Source organism: Bos indicus, chromosome 28, assembly GCF_029378745.1.
Source record: "Bos indicus isolate NIAB-ARS_2022 breed Sahiwal x Tharparkar chromosome 28, NIAB-ARS_B.indTharparkar_mat_pri_1.0, whole genome shotgun sequence".
NCBI lineage: Eukaryota > Metazoa > Chordata > Mammalia > Artiodactyla > Bovidae > Bos > Bos indicus.
In genome coordinates, this window is record NC_091787.1 from 28952147 (window position 1) to 28965467 (window position 13321).

The window sequence follows — 13321 nt, forward strand, 5'->3', positions numbered from 1 at the left end:
TCCCCTGGTGAAGGAAATGGCACCATTTTCCATGGTAAAGGAAATGGGGTTGCAAAAAAGTTGGACACGACTTCATGACTAAGCAACAGCAGCATAGAAGAACGGCCCTTATTGTCTGTATGATTTCTTTTAACCCTTCCAACACTAAAATAATATTATTGTATTTCATATTCTTAATGCAGAATAGTAGAGAAAAAGAGAAAGAAAAGAAACAGATGATAGCAAAGTCATAAGCCACTGGAATCATCTATCATATAAAGTTCAGTTCTAAGTATCTCTGCAGAGAACACCCTAAATGTGCTTCCTTATTATACCTTTTCCTTTTTCATAATAAATCTTTAAGAGGTATACAGTTTTATTGAAACCAAGCAAGACCCTGTGGGTCTCCTGTGTACAAATCCTTTCTGGGTCCCCATTTCTTATTTATAGAAAATAGGCTTCATTCAGCCTTCTAGGTTCCAAAGGGCTGATTCAAACAATTGCTAATCAGGGAGCAGAGGAAATGCAGAAATAAGGGAGGAGCAATCAAGAAACAATAGGGCAGCCTTGGGGCAGTATATACATATAATATGAATTAAATGTATATCCATATAATATTTTTGAGCTCTTCTGCAGGAACTGAAGCCCTCACCCAGGTGAAAGATGGTAACTTCAGACTGAGCACATGATTCCTGGGGCACCCAGTTACCTCACCATCAACCAATCAAAAGAAAGTCACAAACCCTGCAGCCCTCACCCCAGACTTTGCCTGTAAAAACTTCTCCCCCAGATTCCTTAAAAAACTAGGAATAAAACCACCATATGACCCAGTAATCCCACTCCTAGGCATATACCCTGAGTAAGTCAAAATTGAAGACACATGTACCCCAGTGTTCATTGCAGCACTATTTATAATAGCTACAACATGGAAGCAACCTAGCTGTCCATTGACAGATGAATGGATAAAGAAGTTGTGGTACATATACACAATGGAATATTACTCAGCCATAAAAAGGAATGCATTTGAGTCAGTTCTGATGAGGTGGATGAACCTAGAGCCTATTATACAGAGTAAAGCTAAGTCAGAAAGAGAAAGATATACTAACGCATATATATGGAATCTAGAAAGATGGTACCAAAGAATGTAATTACAGGGCAGCAGTAGAGAAACAAGCATAGAGAACAGATTTATGGACATGGGGAGAGGGGAGGAGAGGGTGAGATGTATGGAGAGAGTAACATGGAAACTTACATTACCATATGTAAAATAGATAGCCAGTGAGAATTTGCTGTATGTCTCAGGGAACTCAAACAGGGGCTCTGTATCAACCTAGAGGGGTGGGATGGGAGGGAGATGGGAGGCAGGTTCAAGAGGGAGGGGACATATATATACCTATGGCTGATTCATATTGAGATTTGACAGAAAACAACAAAATTCTGTAAAGCAATTATCCTTCAATTAAAAAATAAATTAATTAATAGTATTTAAAAAAAACAAACAAAAAACTTCTCCCCCTAAACTGTTGGGGAGTTTGGGATTTTTGAGCCACCCATTTTCCTTGATTGGCCCTGCAATAAACCTTTCTCTGTATCAGACTTTGACATTTCAGTTTGTTTGACCTCTCTGTGCATCAGGCACACAAACTTGTGTTCAGTCACAGTGTTCATAAAAGTATTTTAGAGGAGATTTTGCTAATTATTTTTAACACCGATTAATTTTCCCCCTATGAATTTTAACAATTGGTTAAATAAGTGTTTTTACTATAGCACTTTTTCTATAATTCTCCCAAGCATTTTTAAAAAAATTATTTAATATATTACTTCTTTAACCCGATGTCTGTTGTCCTTGCAGTTCTCTTTTTACTCTGGAAAATTCCTTGCCTTTTAATTTTTATTCCTACTTCAGTTGTCATATTCTGTCTCTCAGTATTTATATTGGATGCCCCATAACTTCTAGGTTTCTTTGAAGTACACTGCTCCAGAACATACTTTAGATTATTTCTTATTTATTGAAATGGAAATCAGAGCAAAAGATTTTTTTTTAACCAACCAAAAAGCTACTTGATGCAATTTGCATTTGAAAAGAATATTTGACTCTAGAGAATAGTAGCTGACAGCTGTCATTAGCTTGTAAATTCCCATTGTGACTTCACTACAACCTACAGCCATTTTGTATATTATTAAACTTGAGGAACTTTGGTAATTGTTATTCTTTGGTTGCAAAACAAGAAATCTAGTATTTGCATTACAATTGAGTGTGTGGGAAAGAATGAGACCTGGGGATTTATTTCGAAAGCCGTATTATATTAAAGATTTGTTAGTTCTGAAATGTGCTATCTTTGCCAAGTTTTTCAAAGCTTTCATATTTAACTCCTTTTAACAACTTCATAATCTTAAAATTCAAAGCTTTCATATTTAACTCCTTTTAACAACTTCATAATCTTAAAAAAGTTAAACTGAGTGATAAAAACCTTAATTTTGCCTGTTTACTTTGTCTCAGTTATTTTGAAACAGTAATCCCTAAGCACTTACCCGTGAAACTGATATATTAGTGAAATCACCCATAGTTTATGTGTTTAAGATTCACAGATTCCTATCTTTTATTTTAATTTAACTCTGACTACTTCTTGAAATCTGTGGTTGAATATTTTCACATGTAGAAAGAAGACTGGATGGTGGTGAGGGGGAACACCAGGTAGACAAGTTAATCACCTAATTTTATGACCCCCATCATCATTACTGCTTATAGAACAAATATGGATATTTATGTTACTGTTGCAGGAAGGGAGACCCCTTCCAGGGCCCGAAACTGGGCTCTTGTCCAACACTCAGAAATGAATTGTCCGAGGAGACACATGTGCTGACAAAGCAAGAGATTTTATTGGGAAAGGGCACCCGGAGGAGAGCAGTAGGGTAAGGGAACCCAGGAGAACTGCTCTGTCAAGTGGTTTGCAGTCTGCTCTGTCACCATGGTTTTATGGTGATGGGATTAGTTTCCGGGTTGTCTTTAGCCAATCATTCTGACTCAGAGTCCTTCCTGGTGGTACACGCCTTGTTCAGCCAAGATGGATGCCAGAGAGAAGGATTCTGGGAGGTGGTCGGACAGGTGGTGTCTCCTTTTGACCTTTCCCGAACTCTTCTGGTTGGTGGAGGCTTATTAGTTCCCTGTTCCTTACCAGAACCTCCTGTCGTAAAACACTCATGCAGATAGTTACTGTGGTTCCTGGCCAGGGTGGGCGTTTTCAATCAGTGTGCTTCCCCTAACATTACTGGCTCTGACTTTAAAGAAGCAATGGATGGCTAAGGATTCTTTTAAAAACGAGAAAGAAAATGACAAAAATTTCAAGTTGTTTTAGATATTGAACTTTAGATGGTACATAGTATGTATTAACTTTGTATTACTATTTTGGCCTCATTTCCCTTAGAAAACTCAGACTGTCCTTTTGGAAAGAATAAATAGAGATTTATGACTGCTTTTTATTTTTTATGTAGAAATTCAAATCATGTATCCACAAGGCATTAACTGCTATGGGAATTGCTATCCTGCTGTCAACAGCTAGAACACCAGATAAAAACACATGAAAATACTGTTTTTAACACTGGACAGTAGGCTAGACAGGACTTTGATCTGAGGAAAGAGAAGCAAATGAAATTAATCTTACATTGCTTCAGCTCACAGCCTGAGGCTTTGGTTAAATTCTAAGCCACAAAGCCAGGCTATAACAACTTCCCAGGAGATAGCAATTACCAGAAGCTGTAAAGGAGAAGAAAGTGGCAACCCACTCCAGTTTTTTGCCTAAGAATCCTGTGGACAGGGGAGCCTGGTGGGCTGCCGTCTGTGGGGTTGCACAGAATCGGACATGACTGAAGCGACTTAGCAGCAGCAGAAGCTGTGAAATGAATAACTCTTAGTGCTCACTCAGGGCCAGAAATCGTTTGACTTCTCTCCAGCTAGAGAGGCGAGGCATCTCTGACTACATGAACATTCAGTAGAGACTCCCAGAAGAAGCATAGCTTGGAAGGGGGGCCAAGGATTCTCTAGATTTGTCTTAAAAGACTCGAGAGGATCAAGCTAATATGCAGTAACTATACAACAAAATCCAGCATTCAGCAATGTAAAAGTCACAATGTCTAATCTCCAGTCAAGAACTACTAGGCATATGATGAAGCTGCAGGGTTGTGGGTGGGGGCAGGAATTAGTCAATAGAACCAGACCTAGGAATGATGGAATTAACAGACAAAGACTTTAAAATAGTTATTATAAATATGATTCTTATATTCATGGAAAGAAAAGAAAAAACGTAAGCATAATACAATAGAAAATAGAACAATAAACAAATGGAACTTCTAGAGATGAAAATATATATGAAATGAAAACCAGTATGGATGGAATTAATAGCAGATTAACTACTACAGAGGAAAAGATCAGTGACATTGAAGAACATAGCAATTAAAACCATCCAAAATGAATCTGAGAAAACTGAAATATATGAAAAGAGCTTCAGTGCCCTGTGTGACAGTACCACATGGTATAATATGAGTGTAATTGGAATCCAGAAGGAGAGGTGTGGGAGACATGAAAAATATTTGAATAATGGCCAGAGTTTTTATAAATTTGATGAAAATGATGAGCCCACAGACCTAAGAAATTTAACAATTCCCAAACAGCACAATCATAAAGAAAACCATAGAAAAGAACATTGTAATCAGATTGCTGAAAACCAATGATAAAAATAAAATATTAAAAGCAGCCAGAGGGAAAAAGACATACCATATACAAAGGAACAAAGATAAGAATGTACACAAATGTATAACATACTGTACAAACTAGAAGTTCTTTAGGGTACTGGAAGGGAAAAAAAACTAGATTTTTAGACAGCAGAATTGTCTTTCAAAAATGAAGATGAAATAAAGACTTTTTTGGACTTAACCAAAACTGAGAGAATTTATTGCCAACATATCTGCCCAACAAGAAATGTGTAAGGAATCTCATGAGACAAAAGGAAAATGATACCAAATGGAAATGTGGATTATACCAAAAAAAAAAAAAAAAAGAGGAACACCAGAGGGTAAATATGCACATAAATGTAAAAGACATTTTTCTCATTTTGAAATTTTTAAAATATAATTCATTGTCAAAGTAAAAATAGTTTGTGGTTTGTAACATATAGAAATAAAATGTAGAACAGTAGCACAATGCAGGGGAAATGGAAGCATATTGTTATAAGGTTCTTACACTATATCTAAAGTGGTATAATATGACCTGAAGGTTAACTGTGATAATTAAAGATGTATATTGCAAACCCTTGAGGTGGGTTCTGCAGACCCAATAGGCCAAGTCCAGTACACTCCTTAATTTTGTAAATACAGTTTGTTGCAACACGGCCATGCGTATTTGTTTTCATAGTGCCTGGGACTGCTTTTATACCGCAATGCAGAGTCTTAGGTTGCAACAGAGATTTTATGACTGCCAAAAACCTAAAGTATTTGATATCTACCCTTTATAGAAAAACACTGCCATTACTTGCTGTAGAGTAACCCAAAACCATGAAGAGGTACAGTTAATAAGCCAGTTTGTTGTTGGTATTGTTGTTTAGTTGCTAAGTTATGTCCAACTCCTTTGTAATCCCATGGACTGTAATCCAGCAGGCTCCTCTGTCCAAGGGATTTCCCAAGCAAGAATACTGGAGTAGGTTGCCGTTTCCTTTTCCACGGTATCTTCCCAACCCAGGGATCTAACCTGGGTCTCCTGCATTGGCAGGCAGATTATTTACCGCTGAGACACCAGGGAAGCCCATAGTAGAGATTAAATGTAATCATAAAAATACTCAGTTAATCTAAAAGAGGGCAAGAATAGATGGAAAGTAAAAGAAAGAATTGAGTCAAGAAAAGTAGCAAGAGGGCAGACTTATACATAACCATATTTATAATTTATTAAATGCAAAAGATATACATACTTTAAAAGACAGATTGTCAGATTGGATAAAATAGCAAGACTGCAGGAAACCCACTTAAAATATAAAGACATGGGTAGGTTAAAAGTAAAAGGATGAGAAAAGGTATACCACAAAAACAAATGTCTACTCAGAGACTTCTAAGAAAATAATCATAAAGAGCTTATTCATAGTAGTCAAAACCTGGAAACAATCGACATGTCAGTCATGGTAAATGGATGAACAAAATTACAGTGTGTCCATGTATAGTTAGATGCTGCTCAGCAGTAAAAACAAATCAGTACCAGTGCATGTGACAACATGGATGAATCTCAAAGTCACCCAGGTACAGAAGAGCACATGCTGTGCCGTTCCAGCAGTACAGAAGTCTAAACACTAAACGTAATCCATGGTGACAAAAAGCCAATCAGTAGTTGCCCGGGGTTAACTGGAATGAGGTCAAGAGAATTGGGGGGCTAATAGAAATGTTCTTTATCCTGTTACATCAGAATTCATCAAATACTCATTTCAAATAAGAATGTATTTTGTTATTGATAAACTGTGTTTCAATAAGCGTTATTTAAGTCATGAACACTGTAGTGTGAGGCTTCTGTGTTCATTATAGGCGTTGTCATTTACTAGACCGGGTGAGGAAAAAAGATGTAAATGACTACAATTATGAAAGTTTAATGCATTTAGAAAATTCAGAACACTGTTCTATGTAATTTCTTCTCTTCAGTTTTAAGGAGTATGAATCCTTACAAACTTTATAGAATGTATCTTTTAATTATTTTTTTTAAAAGCTAATAAACCACTCATCTAAAAGCAGTATGTTATAAATGGTTTATTTATTCCTCACAACAACTGTCTCAGTTAGGGATTAAATCCATTTGATACATGAAAAGGTGAGGCTCACAGAAGTTATATAATATGTCCAAAGTTAAAGTCAGGATTCCATGCCAGATTTGACTCCATACCCTGTTTTCCTTTTACAGGCTAATGCTAAATTACCTACCACCTTTAAATGCTTGGTTGCTTGTGTAAAAAATTCTTGTTCAAAAGTTATTTGAAAATTCATTTGAAAATGATTTGAAAGAGTTATTCTGACACTTGTTTTAGAGACTAAGGTTCTATAAATTAAGAATTAAGGAATAAAACAAGAAAATAAGGAATTCTGTGCCAAAGTGTTGTAGAAAATCCTGTCAGTTGTGTAGCTTATGTTAATGTTTCCCTTAATAACTTTCTGTTAGTAAGTCCCAAAATGTTGAGCTTTGACTTCTTGCTAACCTCAGGAAAATGTTCAAGAGAACTTAAAAGAAATTGTTTTTTATTGTATCATAGTATGTCCACATTGTATAAGAGAATGCTTATTTATCAAGCACTTTGGATGTAATATTATATGTACTATAAATATGAATTGCTGTCCTTGAGTAAGTCTTACTTATTGGTAGACTTTCACATGTTATTCCCCCACGAATCCTTGAAAGCTCTGGCTCCCAAGAGCCATCTCCTACAGGATATAGAATTTGGCCCTGCAATCTCTGGCTACTTAATAAAATTTTAGTAAATGGAATCAGGGTTTGTATTCACCAATACCAAGAACTTTACCTCAAGTTTCTGGGAAAGCCTCCTCTTGACCCACTTGAAAGATAATCCTCTGCATATTTTATTTGTTCTGAAAAGTGATTTATGTGATAGATATAATCTTCCATAAGCCAATTCCCAGAATAATCTTCAATTAAAGCTAAAGGGCATATTCTTGAACCTTTGGAAACATTTTAAACCACACTAATAGTAGTAAACCCCCATTTAAGAAGATTAATAATATCACTTTAACTTTTAATGAAATCTGATTATCATATGATTATGGGTCTTTTTCATTCAGATGTGACAGTGGTGTATCAAAATGGGTTACCTGTGATATCTGTGAGGCTACCATCCCGGCGTGAACGCTGTCAGTTCACACTCAAACCTATCTCAGACTCTGTTGGTGTGTTTTTACGACAACTACAAGAAGAGGACCGGGGCATTGACAGAGTTGCAATCTATTCACCAGGTATAGTCACCTTCATTATTCATTTCCACCCACCCCTTGTTCCCCCCCTAAACTGATTCTGTGCACACACACACACACACACACACACACACACACACGCTGCAAATGAATCCCATGCTTTTAACTTTGGGACATAATTTTTTGCTTAGCAAATGTCAGGAGAGACAGTGATTTCTCTCCCAGTTTTTAGAATATGATTGTTCAGTTTTAGTAAGGGTATATATAAATACACAGGGATCTCATTCAAAAGCACCTCACATATAATGCCATGGGCAAAGATGAGCCATCAGTCACATTTTATACTTTTGAGACCTTTTGTCATTACCTTAGGCATAGAATAAACTTATCCAGTAGTTGAGCCATCATCTCTGAAGATATGAAATATTAGGACTTCTTTTTAGATCTTTTTATGTCTTTCACATAAACGTTTATAAAATAAAGACATGGGATTTGAAAGTAATAGAAAATAAGGCACTAAAATTCCCACTTGACATGACATCCATTTCATTTATTTATTTTTTAAGTGCCTTACATTTTTACCACTTTCACTTTGAAAAATTTTAAATGTATAGAAAACATAAAAGCCTAGTACAGTAAGTCCCTGTAGTTTAAATATGCTTAATTCTCAACTCATAATTAATAGATGAACTTGGTGTACTTTACTCACCCTAGCCTCTGCCCCTACTGAATTATTGGCAACTAATCAGTAACTATACTGCAAAGTTCCATATACTAGATGATGTTGGTTTTTTAACAGCCAATTTCCATCATAGACAAATAGACATCCATGCAGCTCTCCCAGTGACCCTAGGTTTCCAGATGACACCTATGTAATTATTTCATTTGTTCATAAAGTTCTGCCAGAAAAGTACGTTGTTAAATCTTCACAGACTTGAGGCCATGAAAACAAAAAGCCTCAGGTAATATAAGCTTTATTTCGCATAGAGTTTGGGGATAAGGCAAAAAGCTAACTGAAATTTAAAAGACATAATTTTAAAATCTATTTTGAGGATTGCTTTCTTTCCTGACCACTCTTGAATAATTATGGACATATGACAAATTAAATTTTTCACATTTAAATTTTTCACAGATGGCGTTCGAGTTGCTGCCTCAACAGGAATAGACCTCCTCCTCCTTGACGACTTTAAGCTGGTCATTAATGACTTAACGTATCATGTACGACCACCAAAGAGAGGTAAAAAGTAACCTTGATAAGGTCAGAGAAACATGAGAAGGGCTTTTGGAAAGAACTTTGTTTTTCCCTGGATAAACTTGAGAAACAGACAGTATTCAAAGAATACTCTAAGTTTTACATATAGGTAGCACTTGGCTAGTATACTGACTAAAACAGAAACCAGAAGTGTTCTACATAACTTAAACTCCTTCCCTCCATTCAAGCTAAAAGTAACATTACTTTAATGTTATTTGAGGAACCTTTTGTAAACAAATTATGCAACTCCCTGTCCTCTTAAATGTATGTAACAGGAATTAACCCCACTTTTTTTGATGGCTAGGGGTTAGCATTCTGAAAGTCAATTATTGTACAATAATTGTTCTTGGGAATTTCTGACATGTATATGCTTTTGTGTGAAAAAGTTAGGATGTTTGTCTTAGGTGCAGATTCTAAGAACACGCCAAGAAACTCAGTAATCAAATATTTTAAAGAACTACTGTTAAAAACCAAAGTTAATGCAAAAAATTCCTGATAAAACATCAAAAATTTAAGTAAAGATAATCAGTATTACTGATTTTTCTTTTCACCCTGCTCTCCAATGTGACTCTGCACAGTACTGATGGTATTAACTAACCCTCTGAAATAGCACTTTGAAGTGTGTCTTTTTGGTCATTTTTCTCTCTTTGCCTTGATAGTCGCTTGCTGATGTTGTTAATTCCCCTCTTATTACCACCACCGCATCCATCAGCTTCCTAAGACATTTGTTTTTTTCCATTCTGCTTTTTGTTTTGTTTTGTTTTTTTGCTGCACAGAATTCTAGTCCCATGACGAGGAATCAAACCTGTACCCCCTACAGTGGAATCACAGATTCCTAACCACTGGTCCGCTAGGGAAGTCCCCTCCATTCTTCTTTTGTGAATTGTCCCTAACGTAGAAAAGGTAAAAGCCTAAGTATTGAATGCCTTCCTCAAAATCTGGCTTGCCTCTACCTTTAAATTTTTTCTCTTTTCCTTTTCAATGATGCTACTTTCCCTCCACTGTGTGCTCCTTTCTGCTTTCCTGAACTATATATGTCCTCATTCTTTGCCGTGTTAGTGTTTGCTCACCTTTCCTGAGATGCCTTTTTCCTTTTTTACCATTTCCTCATGTCAAAATCATCAATGTCAGCTCTTCCATGAAGACTTTCATGATCCTATTCTTTCTCTGACTCCCAGCCAACCAGAAGTGATCACTGTCTTCTCTGAATCCTTCGTAATCCTTTTTCAAGTGCTCAGAGGGAAGGTCCTGTGATTTTTACATACTTGTTGACTTAGGTAATCATTCTATATTGAGTGAATTAAGTGAGTTAAAGTATCCTTTAATAGTTAAGTTAGAATAACTAAACGTGTAAACCAAGAATTGTTAGCTATATATATTAGCTATGCTAATATGTTTTTCTTCTTTATTCTCTGATTCTTGAACTAGAAAGTTCTCTAAAATAGCAGAAGTACAGGCCTTATTTTACTTAGTTTTTGTATTTTTTCCATAGGTTTATTGATATATAATTGACACATAATATTATGTACGTTTAAGATATACAGTGTGATAATTTGATACACTTAGGTGTTGAGAAATGATTATCACAGTAAGATTAGTTAATACCTCCATCATTTCATGAGGCCAGGGGCGGCAGCTGGGAGGAGCAACCCCATGTCCAAGGAGCCGTGGCTGCGCGGGCGCAGGAGGGCCTAGAGGAGCTATTTCACAGTTACCATTTCTTTTTGATGAGAATACTTGATGTCTACTTTCTTAGCCACTTTCAAGTATACGTTGCAGTTTTAACCATAGTCATTATGCTGTACATTAGATCCCCAGAACTTATTCATCTTATAATTATAAAATTAATTTTTACCAGCATGGAACTTTTACCAACATGGAACTGCCACATGATTCAGCATCCCACTCTGGGGTATATGTCCAAAGGAAATAGAATCTCACTAAAATATTAAAAGTTGACTAATGTAGTCTTATGTAAGGTATAACAATCATGAAAGTAATGATACAAGCTTCTATCTGTTATGTTTTCAAAAACTAGAGGTATTTAAATCAATGAATATTTCCAACCATCTTGTCCTAATACTATGTTTTTTAAATAGAAATGAATATGTTTTAGTTTTTTTAATAAGACTATTCTCAAGTTGAATAAAGAAAATAAAGGTAGAAACCGAAAAGGGGAGAAATTATATTTGATTCTTTGGTAATCAACGTGGTAGCCATATATAACTCTTTGACTTATCTGTACCTCAGAGCTGTAGAATATCTGTCCACCTTCGCTAGAAGACAGACGTGAAATTTGCAAGGGTCAGAAGTCTCTAATTCATGGGATAATTGTAAATTGAAATGTGAAATTTGGTAAGCTCATTAGCAGCATTATTATAGAACTTAAAAAGATAATTTTAATATTTAAATCTAGACATCAAAGCTCTTTCAGCTCTGCTTTCTTAGCCAATGAGAGATTCAGTCATTATATACCATTTTTCACAGAAGCTTAAATAATACTCCTTTAAGTTTATAAACACTTTTCCCCTTAACTTTTAAAACATAGTAAAACTAAGTTTTTTTTTCTTTTGAAAAAATGTAAGTTTTAGGGCTCCCCATGTGGTTCAGTGGTAAAGAATCTGCCTGCCAATGCAGGAGACGCAGGTTTGATCCCTGGGTCAGAAAGATACCCTGGAGGAGGCATGGCAACCCACTCCAGTATTTGTGCCTGGCGAATCCCATGGACAGAGGAACCTGGTGTGTTACTTACAGTCCATAGGGTCGCGGAGAGTCAGACGTGATTCAGCGACTCAGTACACACACACAAGGTAGTGTTTCCATTACATTATCTTCCTCTCCCTGTCTGAGGGAGATAATGCGGGCATCCAAGTTACTATTCTTTTCCAGTTGCATTCAGTAAGAAAACAGTTGAATTTCTGTATTGAGAGGGAGGCTGTTCATCCAGAAGAGTAAGCCTATTGGTCTCAACATTGTAACTGTTTTTAGTGAAAGCACAGTTGGTAAAGAATCCACCTGCAGTGCAGGAGACCCGGTTTAATTCCTAGGTCAGGAAGATAGGCTACCCGCTCTGGTATTGTTGGGCTTCCCTTGTGGCTCAGCTGGTAAAGAATCCGCCTGCAATGTGGGAGACCTGGGTTCGATCCCTGGGTTGGGAAGATCCCCTAGAGAAGGGAAAGGCTACCCACTCCAGTATTCTGGCCTGGGGAACTCCATGGACTGTATAGTCCATGGGGTGGAAAAGAGTTGGACACGACTGAGCGGCTCTCACTCACAAATGGAGAAAGTGAACTGGCAGCGCTAGGTTTGGGTGTTAGGAGACGAGCACACTAGGGTTCTGTATATACACTGCGCAGATGGACAAATACAGTTTATCTAATAAAAGTTAAAATAGTTAATGAAGGAAAACTGTCCCAGAATAGTTTTTTTCCCTATTTCTTTTTTTAATTAATAAATTTTTTAATTGAAGGATAATTGCTTTACAGAATTTTGTTGTTTTCTGTCAGACATCAGCATGAATCAGCCATAGGCGTACGTGTCCCCTCCCTCTTGAACCTCCCTCCCTTCTCCCTCCCCATCCCATCCCTCTAGGTTGATACAGAAAAATGTGAAACGTTTCATGAATTTGTATGCCATCCTTGCACAGGGGCCATGCTAATCTTCTCTGTATCGTTCCAGTTTTACTATATGTGCTGCCAAAGTGAGCACCAGAATAGTTTTTAAAGTCTTGACACAGTTTTTTCTACTCATTCCTTCAGTTCAGTTCAGTCGCTCAGTTGTATCCCCATGAATCACGCAGCACGCCAGGCCTCCCAAGTCCATCACCAACTCCCGGAGTTCACTCAAACTCACTTCTATCGAGTCAGTGATGCCATCCACCCATCTCATCCTCTGTTGTCCCCTTCTCCTCCTGCCCCCAATCCCTCCCATCATCAGAGTCTTTTCCAATGAGTCAAGTCTTCGCATGAGGTGGCCAAAGTACTGGAGTTTCAGCTTTAGCATCATTCCTTCCAAAGAACACCCAGGACTGATCTCCTTCAGAATGGACTGGGTGGATCTCCTTGCAGTCCAAGGGACTCTCAAGAGTCTTCTCCAACACCACAGTTCAAAAGCATTAATTCTCTGGTGCTCAGCTTTCTTCAC

The 13321-nt window shown here is 37.0% G+C and overlaps 1 protein-coding gene and 1 non-coding gene across 5 annotated transcripts in view; one reads left to right on the forward strand and one right to left on the reverse strand.

Moving 5' to 3' along the window:
• MCU (mitochondrial calcium uniporter) overlaps positions 1-13321 on the forward strand; it is a 195047-nt gene that overhangs the window by 157712 nt on the left and 24014 nt on the right. For all 4 annotated transcript variants that reach the window (XM_070782355.1, XM_070782356.1, XM_070782357.1 and 1 more), the window contains exons 3-4: positions 7798-7968; positions 9059-9163. In XM_070782355.1, the coding sequence (XP_070638456.1) occupies positions 7798-7968; positions 9059-9163 (276 nt within the window). The remainder of the gene's footprint in view (positions 1-7797; positions 7969-9058; positions 9164-13321) is intronic.
• Positions 12780-12886, reverse strand: LOC139180451 (U6 spliceosomal RNA). Its single transcript, XR_011564722.1, has one exon. It is a non-coding gene; the product is annotated as a U6 spliceosomal RNA (small nuclear RNA).